Raw genomic sequence first — 23,499 nt, 5'->3', positions numbered from 1 at the left:
ATAACAACATCACCATATGGGCCAACCAGAAACCCTGGGTTACAAGTGGTTTGTATGAGTTTCTGAGAGCACGAAATGGCGCCTTTAAGTTGGGGGATAAGGATGCTTTTAGGTTAGCCAGAGTGAGTCTAAATAGGGGTGCGAGAGATGCCAAACTTGGCTATGGACAAAAACTTCAGTCACTTCACAGACCTAAAAGACTCCAGGCATCTGTGGCAAGGAATTCAATCCATAGCAGATTACAGGCCCTCATCTTCTCAGTGCAATTACAGCACTGAATTTCTCAACAAGCTGAATGTGCATTTTAGCCAGTTTGAGGAAAAGAACAACACTAAACCCACAAAAGTCTTTACCAGCCAGATGTTGAACTGCTCTGTCTCAACCCAGCTGATGTTTGGAGGACTTTATGCAGGGTGAACCCAAGGAAAGTGGATCTGATAAAATTCTGGGTTGGGTACTGAGAGACTGTGCTGATCAGCTGACAAACATCCTCACTGATATAGTTAACAGCTCTTTGAGTCAGGCCATCATACCCAAATGTTTTAAAAACACAACCATCATACCATTGCCGAAGTAGACTCCACCATCAAGCCTCAGTGACTACTACCTCTTAGCTCTAACCTCCACTGTAATGAAATGCTTTGTAAGGCTGGTCAAGGACTATATAACATCAATACGTAGGTTCATAGGTTCATACTAGGCTATCTGCCCGAGGGCATTTATAAGCCTAGCCAGAATGTGTTTGGCTTTCGCCACCCATTTTAAATTTATTTTTGTATGCCCTTTTTCGAGGTTAGTATACTGTGCCTCTGTCTAACAGTGACACAGAAGTGATACCCGGGGTAAACCTATGATCTCCCATCCACTCATCAAGATTCCTCTTGAAGAGAGTCAATGAGGGACTCTGCCTAACCTGGACTGGGATTTTATTCCAGAGTGAAGGGAGCCTCTGGGTTATGAATCTGTCCCTCCAGCATGTCCTATTTATTTCAGTGCTGAGGTTCAAGTCTCGAGCACGTGGCTCGATGGGATTTGGATTTTCTGAGGTGCAGCATGTCCATTAATTCCGGGTTGGACATGGCTTTATACGCCAGGCACAGATTGCCTCTGAACAGGCGGTATGCCACTGAGTAGAGCTGGAGTTTCTTTAACCGGGCAGCATATGGCATCTGTTTGAGCCCTTTGATCCTCTTGGTGAGGTACTTTTGGGGTCTTTCCAGTTGCTGCAGGTGTCTGGTAAGGTACATCCCAAAAGGCATTGTACTCAATTATGGGTCTGATGAGGGATGAGTAAAGAGGCACGATGACATCCCCTGATCTAGATGTGAATCCCTTCATGATTAGGTGGGCTATATAAAATGTTTTTCTAACCACTTTGGCCACGTGGTTGTCAAATGAGAGATTGCTATCAACTTGGGTCCCCAGGTCCCTAATTACTTCTTCTGTACTTAATGGATTACCACCTATGTGGTAATTTGTGGGCACTTTGTTTTGCCAAAGGGGATGACTATACACTTTTGGCATTTAGCTTGAGGCCATGGCTGTGGCACCAGTTGTCTGTTTCTATGAGGCCCTTTTGGAGGATGCTTGTGTCGACTGAAGAGTCGATTATGGTGCCCAGTTTGCAGTCATCTGCGAACTTGGTCAGCCACAGTCCTTCCGTGTTGGCCTGTACCTCAGAAATATATACCGAACAAGAGAGGTCCCAGGACTGAGCCTTGTGGGACACCACTTGTAACTGGTTTGGAGTCTGACATGGCTCGAGCAATTCTAACCATGTGGGTTCTGTCCTTGAGCCAGTTTGCAATCCATCTAGTGACATAGGGGTTTATATTTAAGCTGGTGAGCTTATCTATAATGCCCGAGTGGGGTATTGTATCGAAGGCTTTGCGAGGTCCAGGTAGGCTGTGTGGACCACCTTCCCTCACAATGGCCTTGGTGACTGTTTCAAAGAAATCAACCAGGTTTAAGAGGCAGGATCTGCCCTTAACAAAGCCGAACTGGGTAGGATCCAGTGTTTGTAGGTCCCCAATATCTTTATTTATGAGGTCCATGATGATCCTTTCCACAGCTTTGCAGACCAAGCTAGTCAGGCTTATGGGGCGATAGTTTCCAGGATCCGTTGAGGCACCACCTTTATGGAGAGGGGCCACTGTTGCTGTCGCCACTCTTTGGGCACATATCCTGTAGTAAGGCTGAGATTGAACAGTAGTTTTATGTTTGGGTTTAGCTCTTCTTGGAGTTCATGTAGGACGCAGCCCGGGACACCATCTGGTCCCATTGATGCTGTGTTTTTTGCTTTGGAGAGGGCGGCTCTTACCTGAGCATCTGAGATGTCAGGGGCAGCACTCTGCTGGGATAGATATTTGCCCTTTGGTGGGGAGTTTGTGCTGACCCTGTCAGCTAGGATGTTGGCAATGTCTTTGGGTTCGTGTATTTTTGTCATTTTGGACTAATTCTGAGCATATCTGGGAATTACCACCCAGGTTCCTAACATAACTAAAGAAAGCCTTGTGATTATCCTTAGTGTCCTGTGCAATTTTTCTCTCAAGCTAGCCTTAGACAATTTTATGTGTGTCCATAGTTTTTGCTAATACTGATCAGTGATGCCTTCCCTTTTGGGATTTTGCTCTATCATTTAGTAGCTTCCTCCTTCTATTGTATAGTTTGTTTATGGCTGGGGTCCACCAGACAGGACGCCTGCCTTTGGAGGATTGGGTCTTGGTTTTATTTGGGATCGATGATCCATGCATTCCTGAAGGTGTTCATAGAATGCGTTTATAAAGGATTCTGCGGTCTGGGCATTTTCCACAGGCCCGGGCTTTGAAGGATTCCACCTCAGTTTTGAGGAGTGTGAAATTTGCTTTAGAGAAGTTTTTCACTGTGGTTTTCTGGGCAGGGGTGGGGTCGGGATGTGAATATCCAGTGAGATTAGTTTATGGTCTGATCTTACCAGTGAGGGATACACTTCTGGTCTGGAGCATAGAGTCCCCATGTTGGTGATGATCAGGTCCAGTATGTTTTCCCTCTTGTGGGAGTGGTAACAAGTTGTTCCATAGCATTTGAGTTTATAAATTCTAGGAACCTTTGGGCTAGGTGTTGGAGCTAGAGTAATGCTCCCAGTCTATGTTTGGGTAGTTGAAGTCACCAATATAATGGTGTTTGGAGAGACCTTCATATTTTCCAGTGTTCTCAGGAAGGCCGAGTGGGGTTCCTGGGTTTGGGAGGGTGGTCTGTAGCAGGCTATAAACTGGAAGGCAGTTTTACCCACTGTTAGTTGCACATGGATAGTCTCTGATGCTTCGTGCTTTGCCACCAACCTGGAGGTGTGGGTATCTTAGATGAATATCGATACTCCCCCTCCTTTTGTGGTTCGGTCCAAGTTTTGGGGCCAAAAAGCATGGTATGAGGTATAACCTGGTAGTGCTGGGGTGCTCTCGCGAGCCCTGAACCAGGTTTCTGTTACTGCACAGATATCGATGTTCTCCATGCTAAGGAGAGTTTCGAGTGCATGCATCTTGAGGTTTAGACTTCTGGTGTTGAGTAGCATTACTCTTAGTTTCTTATCCCTTGTGATACCTATGGAGGTGGGTTTGTCTTTTGAGCCTTGTCTAAAAAAGGCACAATGGGGGTAGCAAGAGCCTTTGCCAATATCCGAAAGCCCAGGGGTGACGGGTGCAAGCCGTCCCTAGCGAAGCATCGTGGCTTGTTGAGCATATCATCCCAAGCTGACAGGCATTGGATCCCCTTTGAATGACACCAGTACTTAAGCCAATTGTTGAAATTGATCATCTTGTCTTCATATTGTGGCATCATTCTTGGTGAGGGTAAGATGCTACTCAAGGTCAGGGTCATACCGGCCTGGGCTACATGCTCAGAGAGCTCCTTTATGTCTCTTTTCATGTAGTCCAGGGAGGTATGTCTCAGGTCATTCACACCAGCATGGACAATGACTGAGTCATATTTGTACTTGCCTTGGAGTGACCTGAGTGCTTGTGTTATGTGGCGGATCCTAGCGCCCGACAGGCTGCTCACCGTGACCCTCTCCTTGTTCAGCCTGGTGAGCGGGACGTCAGTGTGCCTGACGATAGAGTCACCTATTACAAGTGTATCAGGTGTGTTGTTTAGTCTTAAGGGCTGTGACTGTTTGGCACACTGGCTTTGTGAGATATGTGTTGCACGTGTTTTGTTTTGGGGTAGCGGCTGCTTGGGTGTCTGCTTTGGAGGTCTCTGCTGCTTCGCAGATCTTTATTTAGAGCCTCCAGTATGTTTTTGTGTGATTATGTGTTTGGTTTGCTGTCGTGGTAGGTCTATGTGAGACTGGAATTGTAGTGAGTGTGGTTTCCTTCTCCTCCTGACTGGTTATGCCAGTACTGAGTTGAGAGAGCTTAGCCTCCAGTTTGGCTATATGGTTGCATCTCTCACATGTGTTGGAATTTGTTGGGAGGAGGAGAGGGTTGTCTGTGTACATGAGGCAGTTGTAACATTGCCTCAAGATTCCCAGATTCACCAGCTGGACCGAGAGGAGATTGACAACTGACCTTTGGACATGCTAGAATAATATTGGGAATTCCTTAATAATTGAAAACCAGGGCCAGTGGGGAGTGAGGGTGTAGTGCTTTTAATTTTTAGTGCTGACTTATATAATTGCTTTAGTGAGCAAGTGCCAGGTAACTTAAATGCAATGTGTTACAGGTAACTTAAATGCAAAAACGACAAACAGTAACTTTCTTTCAAGTGAAACAAGGAAATAAGTACAGTAAGCAATGCAGATATCACTAGTGATCCACAGAAGCTGAGAAGCGTATTAGGTGGAATTAGCGTTCCAGGGAAATAACAAGCAAACAAACAACAAGCATATAAACAAAGCTAGATTCAGCAGGCCTGGATCTAGTCTATGCTACAGCAAACAAGGTGTACCAATTTCAGTAAGATACAGTTCAAATATTCAGGTACTATAAACCTTTAACCAGAAATTCCCAGCTCAGAAGGGCAGAGTCCAGCCTCTTCTCCCACAAGAGTGCAGACCACAAACCTTCTTAATGTAAAATAACTGGCCTGAAGCCCAAGTGCTTAAACCAGAACTAATACACTTTAAGAATAACAGACATTGGGCTCTCAATCAGCAGTTCCCAACTTAGAAGGATGAAAGCTACCTGTCCTGCCACCACAGTGCATGCCACAAACCTTCCTAATGTAAAACAACTGGTCTGAAGCCCAAGTGCTTAATCCAAAAGACTGAGAATGATAGCTACACTTTAATCAAGTTACTACCAAGCAGTAATAAATACAATTGAATAATTTAGAGAATGCCTGGATTAGTGCTCAAGTTACACAAACAAAGCTAGATCCAGCAGGCCCGAATCCAGTCTATGCCACAGCAAACAAGGCGCACCAAATTCCTGCTACTTTTGATCCACTAAAATTTGCATACCAATCTAATCGCTCCAAGGTAGATTCTATGTCATTGGCACTTGACTTATCTGTGGCCCACCTGGAAAACAAAACCTGCTATGTGTGTATGCTGTTCATAAACTTCAGCTCTGCCTTCAACACAGTCATCCCCTAGCATCTGATAAAGACACTAGTTCAACTGTGTCTCAGTACTCCACTGTGCAATTGGATATTAGACTTTCTCATAGATACACCCTAGACAGTATGCATTGGCAAGAACACCTTGGAGAGCATCATTATGAACACTGGGGTACCACAGGGTTGTGTCTTGAGCCCCTTGCTGTTCACTTTGCTGACCTATGACTGCATCGCCAGGTACAGTTTGAATCACATAATTAAGTTTGCAGATGACAGAACAGTTGTGGGTCTCATCAGAAATGATGATGAGACAGCCTACCGAAAGGGGATTAACCAGCTGAGTGTGTGGCGCGACAACAACAACCTAGCACTGAATGTGAACAAGACTAAGGAGATAACTGTTGACTTCAGAAGAAACCATGGAGTGCACCATCCACAGAGAAATAGTGGCATGGGTAAAAAGCAGCAAGTTCTTAGTGGTACATATCGCAGAGGATGTGTCATGGTCCTTAAACACAAATTCCATTGTCAAGCAGGTACAACAGCATCTCCATTTTCTATGAAGAATGAGAAGAACAAACCTTCCACTTCCTGTTTTTACAACCTCCTACAGGGACACTACAGAAGGTATCTTAAACAGTCTTTTGGTGTGGTACAGAAACTGCTCTGCTTCAGATTGGAAGTCTCTTCAAAGGGTAGGGAAAGCAGCCGAAAACATTATTAGTGCCACTCTTTCATCTATTCAAGACCTATACCTATCTTGATGTCTCATCAGAGCCACTAAAGTAGTCAGGGACTTCACTCACCCCTCCCATGGACTGTTTTCCTTCCTATCATCTGGCAAGCACCATCACAGTATGTGGTGCAAAACAGCCAGATTCAGTAAGAACTTCTTTCCACAGGCTGTCAGACTACTCAACTCTACTAATAACATGCATGATTTTGGCCATCAGGTGTAGCAGATATCTATGTTGATGAGAATTGATGTTTTTAAGCAATAACTCAAATGGTAGTCTCAGCTCATATTTTGGTGCAGTAAATCAACCAATGCAAAACTAGCCTTCTTGTGCAGTACTGATAACTGTTGGAATTCTGTGCAATAATGTACTGTTTAGATTTGTAAAATGTTTTGGGTGTTACGTCTGTAATGGTTTGCTGTGATGTAGTAATGACTGTTGTAATGCTTCTTGTGATGTTTTGCACTTTGAGTCCGAAGAAACAAATTTTCATTCAGTTTGCACAGTTGTGTGAAGTCTGAATGACAATAAAGTTTACTCTGACTATAATCAATAGGCTGGACAAAGGCAGGATGATAGCGAGTTTTTCTTTGGAGGCCAAGATCATGAATATCTCAAGGACCATTCATGCCGTTTCATCTAGCAAATAAGACTGTGATAGGGGGGTGATGAGGTGAACAACCGGGCACTTAAGACCCTGAGGGAGATTCAGAAAGACATGGCAGAACTCTCCATGTATGTGATAAATGTAGACAAAACCCTGGTCCTGAGAAGAATCCTTCCTTCTCCTAAGTTAATACCTAGGTACAATGAAAAGGTAGCTTCAGCATCTAGCTAATTAGTTGGTGTCATTCCAGTGATATTCAGTATGCTTCGGCATATGAATGAAGTAATTGACAGACCTACCTGCTTTGCAAAGTTTGGCCTGCACTACCCTTTCCAAGGCTTCCAAATACTAGTCAAAGCTTTTGCTGACCCCATAGTGCAGAGGCATGGTCCAGTTGATGGACATTCCAATGTAACTAAAATATCAAATACAAAACAAGATCACGTTAAGGTGGCTGTGCTCAATTCATATCCATATCTATGTAATTACTGTTGGTTTAAAGTTTCAGAAAGCACTCCAGCCCTACCCAAGTTTTGATCCTACCATGCCTCCAGACCCTATGTAAACTGTGCTAGCATCTCCTTATTTGTTAGAGATCATATCCCCTCCAGACAGATTCCTAGAGACCCTCAAGTGGAACTTATTGAGCTTCAAATCAGACTAAACAAGACTGATTATCAATGTATAACCTGCTACAGATTACCCTTTTTATCCCCCTGATCACATGAGGTTTTAAATGTACTCTGAGTACACCCTATAAACAAGAAGTCCATTATTTTGGAAGAGGTTAACTACCCATCAGTAAACAGGAACACTTACAACTCAGATGTAGGATATACCCAAAAGTTCTTCAGTCTCATCCACAAAAACTCCCTAGACCAGATTATATACTGCCCCCTTGGTATCTATGTTCCCAGTTCATTCAGATTGTGCACTGGTGACTTTCACTTTTGCAATATCTAAAGCTACAGAGACAAATTTCTCAGGATGCAATGATTTTAAATGTAAAAATCTTATCAAATTATATGACAAACTTTCAAAATTCACTTACAGTAACATATTTTCTGATGTGGCCACAGCAGACAACTTCAAACTTGGATTATCCTCCTACTTAGATAAATGTATTGAACAGGCAGTCCAAACCAGATCCAAATACAGTGGAAAATTTAGAAGCAAACCAACCTGGTGGTTCACCAGCCTAAACAAACTTAATAAAGAAAGAGGGGCTCCTTAAAATACACAGCTGATCAAAATCATGGATAACACCAGAAAACTGACAAAAAATAAAGAATACTGTTAGGCATATGGCTTAGATTAACATCTGAAGCCAAGGACAGTTACAAAGCCTTCTTATGTGGGGAAACTAAGAGCCCAACATTGCTCAGAACCTGTCCATAATGGAATCATCTACTAGCATACTAGCAAATTGAAATAAATTTGGTGCAAATTTCACCAAGGAGATCACTAGCCAAAGCTTTCTTATCCCTGTTGATCTCAGAATCCCCCATCATTCCTAAAGAACATATTTTGAAGGTACTATCCAAAACTAAAACTACTTTCTGTATGGGGCATGACAATGTACCTGGTTATTTACTAACCAGTAATAAATGTGCCTTAATAGAAAAGTTTCTTATAGGTTCATAGGTAAGTACTAAGCTAGCTGCCCTTGTAAGCTATTTTAAGCTGACCCATTTTGTGCTCAAAATAACCTATCCCATTTGGTTGTAGATTGGCCTTACCCATCCCTTGGTGGATAGTTATATATTACCCCAGTGAGAATAACTGGAATTATACCATAGATAATTTGAGGGGACCAATGCATGGGATAAAGCATTTAGGAGCTGCCTCTGTCCATTAGTTGTACACAGGGCAGTCCTGGGGTAAATTTTGTCTTTCTTAAACTATTTAACCTGAGTCTGGCAAGGCACTGGGATTGTCCCTGAGGTTTGGAATACAACAGTGACAATGCCATTCCACAAGGGTGGCACCAGAACTGACCCCAGAAATTATAGGCCAGTTAGCCTGATGAGTCTTACCTGTGAAACCCCGGAGCATATTGTTAGTGGCCTGATAAACTGCAACACTAAAAATCTCATCATGCATGGCCCACAGCAGTTTGGTTTTGTCAAGAGTAAATCATGTCTGATAAATCTGGTTAACTTCTTTGAAAAAGTAACACAAGTGGTTGACAGTGGTTATGTTGTCTATGCGGCATACCTGGACCTGGCAAAAGCATTTGATACCATACCCAATGCCAGCATAATTAGCTTATGACATAATTTTTATGTGATATGATGGGTAGCAAACTGGTTAAGAAACAGTACAGGTAGCAGGTGCCTCATCAGAAGTTATGAAAGTTACCAGCAGTGTACCACATGTGGGGGATCCCTCTTGTTTGGAATTTGCTTTTTTGACCTCCAGAACACAAGCCAAGACCTCTGTTTGACCGTGTTTGCAGATAATTGTAAACTGGGAATTATTGTAAAATCACCCTCAAACACCAAAGCCCTTCATCAGGAATTTATACTTGTGAATACCTGGTGTACTAAAAATGGGTTCAAACTAAATACCATAAAATGCAATCTTGTCATATTTGGTAAAGTACTACTTCCCCTACATATATCTAGAAACCTGGGAACATGGTTGATAATTCCCTTTCTTTTGATCACCATGTGACAGCATTTATTAGGAAGTCTTTCTATTTGATGCAGCTGATTGCCAAAGGGATATCATCCAGATGAAAAGAGGTCATTGTTCCCCTATACCCAGCACTGATTACACGAGTCAGTTATTAAATACAGTGCCCCTTTTGGACTGTACTTCACTAGATATATGAAATAACTAGAGAGACCCCAGTGATTTCTAATGAAGACCATCCCTTGCTTAAAAACCCTAAGTTATCAGAAAAGACTTGGAGCACTCTCCCTGTACTCAATATCTTACCAACTCCTAAGAGGAGATCTTTGTCCTGCTTTCCATGCTATCAGAGACCCTGTGGTCCTGAATCTGTTGCATTTCAGCAAATCAAATAATTACACAAATAACAGGACCAAGGATCTAAAGCTTCACCAGCAGATAAATAAAACAAGGTGAAGAGATAGGTTTATTACACAGTGGATTCAGCACCTCTCAAATAGCAGCGTGGTACCAAATTTCTTCTTTTAAGTGAGAATTGAATAATTAGATAGTAATTTACAATGTTACCCCTAAATTAACTGGCCTGACCCTTCTCATGACAGGGGGTCCAGTATAATGGCGAGTATTGGAAGGGCGGAAATGGTCCTAAGACTCGGTTGTTTTTATTTTGTATGATTCCTGTTCAAGCACTTTGATGTTAGCCATACTTTGCAGAAATATGCTAGTTTGCTACTAGGGTAGGTTGCTTACCAAGTGATTCATAGTTGGGTAATAGCTGTAATACATGCAGCAAGGAGAGTACCTGTAGCAGTTATATTCATGATTGAATGGGAACTGAAAAGAATAGAGAGCTTGTGTGTGGTTGTTATGGAAACTGAACTGACTGAGTGGGTCAGTAGTTACAGTTGTTAAAAAAGAAAAGCTAAAAATATTCACAGAGCCTTGAACTCTGAATAAATTGATTAAAGACAATGCTGTACCACTCCCTTCTTCAAAACGTTTGAATTTGTAATCAGCATGTCAAATGATCTACACACTTCTCTTCTAAATGCAAATAAAAATGTAGAAAGTAGAGCTGCCTGAAGCTATTTGTAAGCTCTGTAGTTTTAAGATATGCCCCATTTTGGGCAGATACACCTTTTGCAGATTACATTTTATAAGCGCTTGACTTTTACACTTCCAATTAATTGTCAAGAGGCTGTGCTTTCTGGAGGGGGACGTTGCCATTATTTCACTGGCCCATTGGCAGTATCCACAAAAGACATACAGAGAAAATGGGCTCAGCTTTTCTTTTGATCAACCAGAAAAGGTAAGAAATCCTTTCCTGTCTCTATTTCACTAGTCTTTTTGTATCTGAGATGTTTGACTACTGTGCTTACTTTTTGGCAGCCCATCTCTAACTTCTGTTTTGACATGCATTCTGATTAAGTAACTTTCTTCACAGTCTTTAAGCCTTCCTTACAAGTCATTGTCCAGCTCAGGCCTCTTGTCAAAGGTCCTTCACTTCTCAGGATATGCTGAAGAAACTTGAAGTTCCTCTTTTTGAACCTGCAGGCTCAGCAGTATTGAAGTTATTGTCCTGTAAGACCCTTGTTTAGGTGGCTGCCATGTTATGTGTGGGATTGCTGCATTACAGGCTCTTTATGCTCTCTCTAGATATATATACATATATATATATATATATATATATATATATATATATATATATATATATATATATAAAATGTGTGTATAAGACAGGGTTTAACTTGGAAATGTTTGATAATTGATGCATAAATTAACTTCAGAATACATCAATCTATTCACCTGCCTGTATTTGTTTCTGAGTACTGTGTTTGTTCATGGTAGTTATTTTCTGTACTGTATGTATGTCCACAATCATCTTGTATTTTGTGTACAGAGCAGAATTTTTCATAATAATCAATTATTTGTCTGTTATCTAATCTGAAGTTAAACTGCTTGACAGGCACACCCTCTCAAGATGCATAATTGCATTGCTTCCTGCCATGAAAATCGTGGAAGAATTGCACCTGCACCTTCTCAAGCTCGCTGTTCTAAAGCAGTGACTACCTCTGAGGCCTTTTTCCACAAAGCCTCCTTAAATAACATTTCTGCAGCAGCACATCAGCATTCCCTGAACACTTTTGCTGGACACTGAAAGCTGAATATTGTTTCCTGGTACATGTCTTTTTCTGTTTGCGAAATGAGGGGTGTGTTCCCATTAGTGTGACCACCTAGGGGGATTACCTACAGACTCTGTTTATTTAGTTACCAAAGGTGTACTTAATTAATGTTACAATGTGTCTGTAAGGAGGTGGCCCACTTTGGTAATATGTGACATTTTGGGTTACAGACTGAGTTGTTATCAGGACAAGAAGTGTAGAATGAAATGAAATCCATAGTGAAGATAGTCAAAGCTTTAAGGAGGTGGCCCACTTTGGTAATATGTGACATTTTGGGTTACAGACTGAGTTGTTATCAGGACAAGAAGTGTAGAATGAAATGAAATCCATAGTGAAGATAGTCAAAGCTTTAAGGAGGTGTAAGGAGGTGGCCCACTTTGGTAATATGTGACATTTTGGGTTAAAGACTGAGTTGGTATCAGGACAAGAAATGTAGAATGAAATGAAATCCATAGTGAAGATAGTCAAAGCTTTAAGTGGTACACTCCATGGTCTGTTCTTGTGCCAAAGGCAATAGAATAAAATTTTAATTTCTATAAAAATTACATGATGTTCTAATGAGATATATATAGAAAAAGTAAGCAGGACAAGAACAGGATTTATGCAATTTAGAGGACTGTTCCAAACATTTAAGGTGATGCAGCTGGGTAGCTGTGTAAAAGGAATGAGATACTAACAACACATGTTGTTGTTGCAGAGCATGGTATAAAGGCTGACAGACAAAGTGAGAAGCCAGTCAGGAAGACCTTATGGCTCCTGGGTTGCTTAAGGTGAGACTTTACCAGAAGACAGGTTGTCATTATTCTTCTCTGCAGACAATTGGTGAGACCACATTTGAATACGACATGTAAGACTGTTTCTGCAAATTCCTAACTTGGAAGTAGTGCAGAGTCTGTGATAAACTTTATAATTTAGAGGAAGTTAATATGTATAACCTCTAAGGAAGGAGGGAGGTAGAGAACTGTGCACAAGTACACAGTCTTTTAGAGAAGGAGCTGTATGAGTACAGAATAGAAGGAAGATACCTCCAAAGTTATGTGAAGATGTTTATTATTATTATTATTATTATTTTTCAAGAGAGGGCTGGTAGTCCATGATGTAGCTTTTCTGAGAAGCACAGAATCAGAAACTGATTATATTCAAAAATGCATGGATTAGACGTAAAACAGTGGTAGGGGAATCTAAGGAAAAGTATTGTACTGTATTGGTTAACAAGGAGCTGTAGTTTATAGAATAATAGATAAGGTGGGCTAAGCAGTCTTTTATTTGCTGTCATATTGTTTCTATACTGTATTTTTTCATTCATTGCCATTGCTTGTATGTCCTGCATGGCATTCTCTGAGGTAATATTTGTGCTACTTTATGGCATTTTATTTATATATTTATTATTTTATTCAATAAAAAAACTGTTCACAGTCTTTACAGTAATAATAAAATGCCAGTAACTAAATTAAAGTTAATATTTCAATTAATTCCAGGTGATATTTAAATATATTTATCTAATAGTAACTTCAGTTTAGTCTAGTACTTAAACTTAATTCTATTGGCATTAGATCATATAGCAATTGCATTTATCTTTCTGGCATACAGCTTTGGCTGAACTAAGAAACTCATTAAAATTTATAGGTGATTCATTTTTCTAATTTATGGTAATCACCTCTATTGCTATAGCTAATAAAGCCCATTCTAAAGAATATTGTGACATACTAATATAAACTGGTATAGGTGCATTATTTAGCATTACTGAATTACTAATAATGCAATTATCAGACCATTGTATGGCCTTGTATAACATTGTCATGTATGTAACATTGTCATGCATGATTTCTCTTTTTTTCTTTCTTATTTATTTATTTATTTTTGACAGGCAGCTACTTTAGAGTCACCTGTACCGATCATATCAAATGACAGCAGTATCAGTATGCCAGAGCCCTTGCCAAGAAGAAAGAGGGTATGTAAAAAGGGTCATGTTGTATTTTCTTTTTTGGGCATCTGTTTCAGTGTGAAATATACTGTCATTATCAACAATATTTAACAAACGCATCAAAGTTATGTGCATTGGAAGCTTATATCTCAATTGGTTATCTTTATGCTCTGTACCTTTCATCAGTAGTCTTAAAAGCAGCACCGCAATGAATACAGTTATATAAAATGTAATGGCATTTTGGGAAACCACTAAATTGGTGTATTTATATGAAAAGTATAACATTTTGCATTACTCTAGATTTGTAAATGACCTGTTTTTCATTTTGGAAGCTAGCCATATAGCAGTGGATACTTTTATAACAGACATTAACAACATGTCAGGCTATCTTAAGTTTGTAAAGGGTGGCTGTGGTCTGAGTATAAACTTTTTAGATGTTGATTTAGCATGGAACCAAAGAGAAAATGTTTTTGATAGTAAAATATTTAGAAAAGATACATTTACGAACGGCTATCTGCATTACCAGAGTAATCATCCTGGGTTTATAAAGAAATATATTCCCAAAGGGTAATACATTCGGGCTAGCCGGATGACTATCCAAGAAAGTGATGTTAACTCTGAATTTCAATTTATTACAGAGTTATTTTTAGCTAGGGGTTATGATGTTGACTATGTAGTATCTACTAAGGAAGATGTTCTGATGAAAAGAAATTATGTCTACTCGCCCATTCTTAGAAAGTCTATAGTGAAAAATAAGTCCCTGTATACTGATACAGGGGTAAAACATTCAGTCATGTTCAGTATGGATATGACCACAGATTGTCAACTTATAAGGGATATAGTTTACAACAACTGGAGGATTTTGAAAGGAAACAAAGACCTTCTGGAGGTTATAGGGACTAAACCAGGCTTTGTTTATTGGAACACTCATAATATTAAGAAATTGTTGGAAAGAGATGATACAAAAGAAGTATCAACTTATTACAGAATGTTCACAAAAAAGGTATGTTCAATTGTGGTAATTGCAATTTATGAGGGTTTATTTCTGAAGGTCCATACATCATGATTCCACTCTTAGAACAAACTTTTGAAGTTCCAGGGTATTACACATGTAAATCCAGGGGAATTGTTTATATTGGTTTATGTAGTGGGAGTGACACGTACTATGTGGGAATGACTACCAGAACACTTTTTTAGCATATGAGAGAACATATTTATTACATTAGAACTAAAAATGAATGAAGTGCATTATATAAACATTCTATTGAATGTGTTAATTTTAAAACTATTTTATTCTCAGTACTAGAAGTAGTGCAAAGTGATCTGAGGGGTGGAGATTATAAAAATGTATTAGAGCAAAGGGAAACACTTTGGCAAGTGAGATTAGGAGCGGATATAAAACCAGGGCTCAATGACAGTATTAATATTAAATGCTTTCTTAAAAGTAGGAAGTTGAAAGTTAAACAGTATTAATTAATATTGAATTGATTGCGTTTCAATGTTTTTATTTATTATGTGTGTTTAGTATATTTATATGTTTTATGGTTGCCTTATTCATAAAAAAATTCTTGTTAATGTTGTAAGGGTTAATGAATTGGGAAACTTAATTAATTAAGGTGTTTTGATAATTAACTGTGAGGTATATAATGGTCTTGTTTGTTGATATGAATTTTTTCTGATGAAGTCTCACTGACGAAAGCATGTATTAAAGTTTTTGTACACTAAAACTGTTTCTCCAACTTACATTGACCATCAGGTATCCTTGCTTTTTGGAGTATGCTTTTGTATTGGCTGGACACACTCTTTTTCTACTCTTGGTGTTTTCTTGGTGCGTGACTCCTGATGGCCGAAGTGGAGAATGATCCTTTATTGGAACTTTCTGTGCATCCTACACCTTCTGTGGGAGATACAAGTCTATTGAGGCTTTTGGTGTCTACCATGATAGACATACAGAAATCTCTTAGTATGTTGCTTATTAAACAAAATGGTGTAGTGCATGGGAACCATAGCTCTGAGGATGAGCAAGCGACGGTCGTGGATTTAAGTATCATGGATTTACCTAATGGCATTAACAACATGAACAATGAAATATCCAATGGTTGTATGCAATTTAACAGCGTTTGGTCTGTTTTGGACTGTCAGTATGACCCTTTTGTTCAAGCTGATTATGAAATGGCTAGAGTGAAAATTGATGAAAATCACTGTAAGTGTGAAGTTCTTTGTAGATTATTAAAAAAGCACAGGTCATTGGGCTTAGAAAACAAGTACTTTGACAGAGGTATAGAACTAGCAGTGGTACCTAAGGGTCTAAGATTTTTTTAAATGTCCCAATGGTATTACTTCTGAAGATCCTTTTTTTTCAAGATTTGACCTCCTTTTTTAACAGTGCTGGTCTTCAGTTAATTAAACTATTGAAAGAGAATAATGTAAAAAAGATGGAAGCTTTGAAAGCACAAATTTTAAGGGCAGATGAGGAGGTTAATTCATTAACAAAAGACTTCAGCGATGGGACATATGAACTTCTTTTAAAAGAAGTAGAGCAGCATGAAAAGGACATCGTTGTTCTTAAGTATAACAAGTTATTGAGGGATGTTGCCACATACGATAACAACATAGCTTACAAATCTTTTGACTCTTTGCACCAAAGAATTAATAAGAATAAAAATTCTAATTCTTTTTGGGGTCCGACAAAGTTTACCAACAAGAATACTCCAGCTTTAAATAAAACTAACAGGTTAAATGTACCTGGGAACTGTCATATAGACTTAACAACCAATCTAAAGCCTCGGCAGTGGTCACAAGGTTTTTTTAACAGTGAGAAGGCTGACTCTGGTCCTGCTTGTGGGGAGAACACCATGGTAGACTACCAACAAACTAGCGGCCCTAGTGATATTTCTGCAAAAACTGGTGATTTGGGTTCCAACGGGGTCAGACCGAAGTTTTTTTTACCGAGAAGGGAAACAAGGATGACAAGGGGGAGAGCCATCAGAACAAGAGAACAAATGACATCCAATGGATGACCAGTAAACAACAAAACTGGTAACTTTGATTTAATAAATTTTTTAGACACTTTGCTTACTGAGGCACAAGAAAAAGTGCTAAAATACAGTGTTGGCTTCGTGCCTACAAGAAGGGCCAAGTATGATAAAACTGTTATTGATTTCAAACAGTATACAAGGAAGCTAAATTTACAATATGTGTTCAAAATGTTCATGAAGCATTAGTAGATTAAAAAAATATATCGTGTTTTACCACTAATTTGTGTCACATGATAAATGTGAAGAGATGTGTTTGCATGATTTTAAAAAATGTTTGAATAACGGCCGTAGAAAATTGTTTGACAACTTGTCTACAAATGAACGTAAAGGCATTAAATGAATTAAAAAGCTATAACAATTTGAGATATATGAAGAGTGACAAGGGGGGCAATATGGTCATTATGAATGTGGAACAGTACAACAAGAGTATGTTAAAACTTTAACAGTTGAAGATTATGCTCAGGTTAATATACAAACTATAGAGCAAAGTTATAAGTATATTCATTCATTTTTCTATGACCTCTTAATGAATAAATTAATAGATTTAGACATGTATAACATTTGTCTGATAGAAAAACTGAGAGTAGGGGTGCTATTCGGCATCCCGAAAATACATAAAAATCCAACCGACCCTCCTTTTAGACTGATTGTGTCTTCACCACAAGCTATTACTGAAGGCATTTCTTTAGTTATTGATGCAATATTTATCCAGTAGTGGTGAAGTTGAAGTCCTATTTAAAAGATTCATGGGACTTTTTAGATAAAATAAGGACCTTTTCACAAAGTTTTGAATTCAATATTAGCAAGCATTTAATGTTGACAATAGATGTAATTTTGTTATTCACAAGTATTCCGCATTTTGAAGGGGTAGAAGCTGTAAGAATGTTTTTATGCAAAAACACATCTCTTGGACAGACCAATGTTAATTTAATATGCAAATTGATTGAGTTGATACTGGACAACAATTTCTTTCTATTTAATTAGTGCTACTATAAACAAATAAAGGGGGTAGCTATGGAGTCTCCGGCTGCCCCAGCTTATGCCAATATTGTAATGGCATTTTGGGAAACCACTAAATTGGTGTATTTATATGAAAAATATAAATTTTTTTATTACTCTAGATTTGTAGATGACCTGTTTTTTTTTATTTTGGAAGCTAGCCATATAGAAGTGGATAATTTTATAACAGACATTAACAACTTATCAGGCTATCTTTTTAGATGTTGATTTAGCATGAAACCAGAGAAAATGTTTTTCATAGTAAAATATTTAGAAAAGATACATTTACTAATGGGTATCTGCATTACCAGAGTAATCATCCTGGGTTTATAAAGAAATATATTCCCAAAGGCTAATATATTCGGGCTAGCCGGATGACTACCCGAGAAAGTGATGTTAACTCTGAATTTCAGTTTATTACACAGTTATTTTTAGCTAGGGGTTATGATGCTGACTACGTAGTATCTACTAAGGAAGATGTTCTGATGAAAAGAAATGATGTCTACTCGCCCATTCTTAGAAAGTCTATAGTGAAAAATAAGTCCCTGTATACTGATACAGGGGTAAAACATTCAGTCATGTTCAGTATGGACATGACCACAGATTGTCAACTTATAAGGGATATAGTTTACAACAATTGGAGGATTTTGGAAGGAAACAAAGACCTGGAGGTTATATGGACTAAAGAGAAACACCAATCGTTGAGCGAAAAAACTTTATACACAGCAAAGCTTTCGGGCAAAACCCTTCTTCAATACTTAACACAAATACACTGAAAAGCAACATGCTTTAAATAGGAGCATAACTGGTCATATGACAGCTGCCAAAATTATATGATCAAAAACGAAACATAAACAAAGTATTACAACAGTTAAAATGTTAAAAATACAAACATCATAAAGTATAAAGTATAAAATATACACTTCTAATTATACAACTTGGTTCGATGCAACTTCATTAAAATTGGATTCAGACTAACAGCAGAGTTCAACCCTGGCGTACAATCAGCCGCCAGTCTGAGTATCCACTCATACTCATTGATCTCGAATGCATTATTAATGTCCCCACCTCTCCCAGAGGGAATAACCATATCTATAACCCTAAATTTAAAACAATGGTCATCCCCATGTAGTCTAATGTGTTTAAATAGAGCATTATTCTCATTCTCCCTTCTAATCTCAGATTTGTGTTCAGTTATTCGATCCTTCAGCTTACGTGTGGTCTTCCCTACATAAAATGAGGGACAGGCCACACATATAGCCAAATAAACAACATTAGTACTATCACAATTCGCTACAGATTTAAACTCATGTCCATGTTGGAGTGAATGACTTGAGACATACCTCCCTGGACTACATGAAAAGAGACATGGAAGAGCTCTCGGATCATGTGGCCCAGACAGGTATGACCCTAGCCCTGAGTAGCATCCTGACTTCGCCCAGAATGATACCACAATATAAGGACAAAATGATTGACTTCAACAATTGGCTAAGCTTCTGGTGTCATTCAAAGGGAATCCAGTATCTGTCTGCCTGGGACAACATGATAGACACACCACAATGCTTTGCCAGAGATGGTCTGCATGTGTTGCCCCTGGGATTCAGGTTACTGGCAAAGGCTCTTGTCCCCCCCCCCCAGTGCCTTTTTTAGGCAAAGTTCAAAGGACAAAACCACCACCGTGACAGGTTCAAGCCTGCAAAATCTGAAGGTAATGCTACTCAATGCTAGAAGTCTAAACCTCAAAATGCACTCTCTCAAGGCACTCCTAAAAATGGAGAACATTGATATCTGTGCAGTAAATGAGACCTGGTTCAAGGCTCTAGAGAGCACCCCTGCAATACCAGGCTACAACTCTTACCACACTTTTCGGTCACCAAACCAGGATCGAAACACTAAAGGTGGAGGAGTGTCCATTTTCACCAAGGATATTCACAACACCAGGTTAGTTGCCCAACACAATGCATCTGAAATTCTCCAGGTGCAACTAACACTAGGTAAAACTGCAATCCAAATTGTAGCTTGCTACAGATCCCCCACCATGCCCCAAGATTCTCACTACACCTTTCTAAACATACTGGAAAATATTAGTATACAACCAAACACCCTAATACTGGGTGATTTCAACTACACTGCCATTAACTGGGAAAACTACTCCTGTACCAACACCTTTGCCCAACGGTTCTTGGAATTCATAAATTCCAATGCCCTGGATCAACTAATCCATAATCCCACCAGGGGCTCCAATATCCTAGACCTGGTCATTACCAACATGGGAAATCGATGCTCCACACCTATGGTCACCCCCTCGTTGGTCAGGTCAGACCATAAGCTAATCACCCTTAGGTTCATAGGTTCATACTAGGCTATCTGCCCTGGGGCAATTTTAAGCATAGCCCGATTCTGTATGGCTTACGCCACCCCTTGATTTGAGTATACTGTGCCCTTTTTTAAGGTTTAGTTTACTGTGCCTCTGTCTAATGGTGACACGGAGTAATCCCTGGGACAAACCTACGATCCCCCATTCACTTATCGAGATTCTTCTTGAAGAGATTCAGTGAGGTGCTCTGCCTCACATGAACAGGAATTCTATTCCAGAGCGAAGGGAGCCTCTGGGTTATGAACCTGTCCCTCCAGCAAGTTCTATTTATTTCTGTGCTGAGGTTCAAGTCCCTCGAGCGTGTGGCTCTAAGGGATTTAGATTTACTGAGGTGGAGCATGTCCATTAATTCTGGATTTGACATAGCTTTGTATGTCAGGCATAGATCGCCTCGAAGTAGGCGGTATGCAACTGAGTAGAGTTGGAGTTTTTTTAACCGAGCAGTATATGGCATCTGTTTGAGACCCTTGATCCTCTTGGTGAGATACTTTTGGGGTCTTTCTAATTGCTGCAGGTGTCGGGTAAGGTACATCCCAAAGGGGCATTGTATTCTATGATGGGCCTGATGAGTGATGAATAAAGGGGCACGATTACCTCTCTTGATCTAGATGTGAAACCCTTCGTGATGAGGTGGGCTATGTAGAAGGTCTTTCTAACCACTTTGGCAATGTGGTTTTCAAAGGAGAGATTGCTATCAACTTGGGTCCCCAGGTCCCTAATAACTTTCTCTGTACTTAATGGGTTTCTGCCTATGTGGTAATTTGTGGGCACATTGTTTTTGCCAAAGGGTATGACTATACAGTTTTTGGCATTTAGCTTTAAACCATGGCGCTGGCACCAGTTATCTGTCTCTGTGAGACCTTTTTGAAGGATGTTTGTGTCAGCTGGAGAGTTGATTATGGCACCCAGTTTGCAGTCGTCTGCGAACTTGGTGAGCCATAGTCCTCCCACGTTTGCCTGTACCTCGGAAAAGTATATACCAAACAAGAGTGGTCCCAGGACAGAACCCTGTGGGATGCCACTTGTGACCGGTTTTGAGTCTGACATGGCTCCAGAAACTCTCACTCTGTGGGTTCTGTCTTTGAGCCAGTTTGCGACCCATCTTGTGACATAGGGGTTTATATTTAAGCTGGATAGCTTATCTATGATGCCCGAGTGGGGTATTGTGTCAAATGCCTTTGCAAGGTCCAGATAGGCTGTGTGGACTACCTTCCCTTCATCTATGGCTTTGGTGACTGTTTCAAAGAAGTCAACCAGGTTCAAAAGGCAGGATCTGCCCTTGACAAAGCCGAACTGGGTAGGATCTAGTGTTTGTAGGTCCCCAATGTCTTTGTTTATGAGCTCCATGATGATCCTCTCCATAGCCTTGCAGACTAAGCTAGTCAGGCTTATGGGGCGATAGTTTCCAGGGTCCGTAGATGCTCCACCTTTGTGGAGTGGGACCACTGTTGCTGTACGCCATTCTGTGGGCACATATCCTGTAGTGAGGCTGAGATTGTATAGCTGTTTTATTTGAGGGATTAGTTCCTCTTGTAGTTCATGTAGGCGCAACCTGGGACGCCATCTGGTCCCATGGAAGCAGTGTTTTTGCTTGGGAGAGGGCAGCCTTCACCTGAGCATCTGAGATGTTTGGGAGGCAGCCCGCTGCCGGGATAGATATTTGCTCTTTTGGGGGAGGGGTGGAGAAGTTTGCACTGAACCTGTCTGCCAGGATATTGGCGATGTCTGTGGGTTCAGTGTATTTTTGTCGCTTAGAATCAACTCAGAACAAGTCTGGGAGTTGCATCCCAGGTTTCTAACATAACTGAAAAAGCCTTATGATTGTCTTTGGTGTCCTGTGCAATTTTTTCTCGAAGCTGGCCTTGGAGGATTTTATGGGGATTGTAATTTTTGCTAGTACTGATCAGAGATGCCTTCCTATTAGGGATTTTGCTCTATCATGTAGTAGCTTCCTCCTTCTGTTGTACAGTTTATTTATGGCAGGGGTCCACCAGACTGGATGCCTGCCTTTGGATGATTGGGTCTTGGTTTTGTTTGGGATAGCATGATCCATGCATTCCTGGAGATGTCCGTAGAATGCATTTATATAGGATTCTGCAGTTTGGGCTGTAGTTTCCACTGGCCCTGGGGCCTTGAAGGATTCCACTTCGGTTTTGAGAAGTGAGAAGTTCGCTTTGAGAAGTTTTTCACTGTGGTTTTCTGGGGTGGGGTCGGATGTGGACATCCAGTGAAATTAATTTATGGTCTGATCTTACCAATGAGGGATATATTTCTGGTGTGGAGCATAGAGTCCCCATGTTGGTAATGATCAGGTCTAGTATGTTGTCCCCTCTTGTGGGAGTGGTGACTAGTTGTTCCATAGCATTTGAGTTTATAATTTCCAGGAATCTTTGGGCTAAGGTGCTGGGGCTTGAGTAGTGCTTCCAGTCAATGTTTGGGTAGTTGAAGTCGCCCAATATAATGGTGTTCGGAGAGATCTTCATGTTCTCCAATGTTTTCAGGAAAGCCGAATGGGATTCCTGACTTTGAGAGGGTGGTCTGTAGGATGCTATAAACTGAAAAGCAGTCTTGCCCACTGTTAGTTGCACATGGATGGTCTCCGATACTTCGTGCAATGCCACTAACCTGGAGGTGTGGATATCCTTGATAAATATGGAAACTCCCCCTCCTTTTGTGGTTCGGTCCGGGTTTTGGGGCAGAAAAGCATGATATGAGGTATAGCCTGGTAGTGCTGGGGTGCTCTCTGGAGCCTTGAACCAGGTTTCTGTCACTGCACAGATATCGATGTTCTCCATACTGAGGAGAGCTTCGAGTGCGTGCATCTTGAGGTTACGACTTCTGGCGTTTAGCAGCATTACCCTTAGTTTCTTGTTCCTTGTGCTGTCTATGGGGGTGGGTTTGACTTTTGAGCCTTGCCTAAAAAAGGCACTATGGGGTGGCAAGAGCCTTTGCCAATATCCGAAAGCCCAGTGGTGACAGGTGCAAGCTGTCCCTAGCGAAGCAACGTGGCTTGTCGAGCATGTCATCCCAGGCTGACGGACACTGGATCCCCTTTGAATGACACCAAAATTTTAGCCAATTGTTAAAATCGATCATTTTGTCTTTGTACTGTGGCATCATTCTAGGTGAGGGTAAGATGCTGCTCAAGGTCAGGGTCATACCAGCCTGGGCTACATGATCAGAGAGCTCCTCTATGTCTCTTTTCATGTAGTCCAGGGAGGTACGTCTCAGGTCATTCACACCAGCATGTACAATGACTGAGTCATATTTGTATTTGCTTTGGAGTGACCTGAGTGCTTGTGTTATGTGGCGGATCCTAGCGCCCGACAGGCAGCTCACTGTGACCTTCTCTTTATTCAGCCTGGTGAGCGGGACGTCAGTGTGTCTGACAATAGAGTCACCTATAACAAGAGTATCAGGTGTGTTATTCAGCCTTAAGGGCTGTGGCTGCTTGGCACACTGACT

At 40.4% G+C, this 23,499-nt stretch overlaps 1 protein-coding gene across 3 annotated transcripts in view; it reads left to right on the top strand.

The window, feature by feature from the left end:
- Positions 1 to 23,499, top strand: part of FAM13A (family with sequence similarity 13 member A) — a 2,572,531-nt gene that overhangs the window by 842,817 nt on the left and 1,706,215 nt on the right. For all 3 annotated transcript variants that reach the window (XM_044061451.1, XM_044061452.1, XM_044061450.1), the window contains one exon: positions 13,564 to 13,647. In XM_044061451.1, the coding sequence (XP_043917386.1) occupies positions 13,564 to 13,647 (84 nt within the window). The remainder of the gene's footprint in view (positions 1 to 13,563; positions 13,648 to 23,499) is intronic.

Source organism: Protopterus annectens, chromosome 2.part0 (genome assembly GCF_019279795.1).
Source record: "Protopterus annectens isolate FY-2018-M chromosome 2.part0, PAN1.0, whole genome shotgun sequence".
NCBI classification, from domain to species: Eukaryota; Metazoa; Chordata; order Ceratodontiformes; family Protopteridae; genus Protopterus; species Protopterus annectens.
Note: the sequence above shows the minus strand (reverse complement) of the source record. Positions and strands in the feature narration are given on the sequence as shown.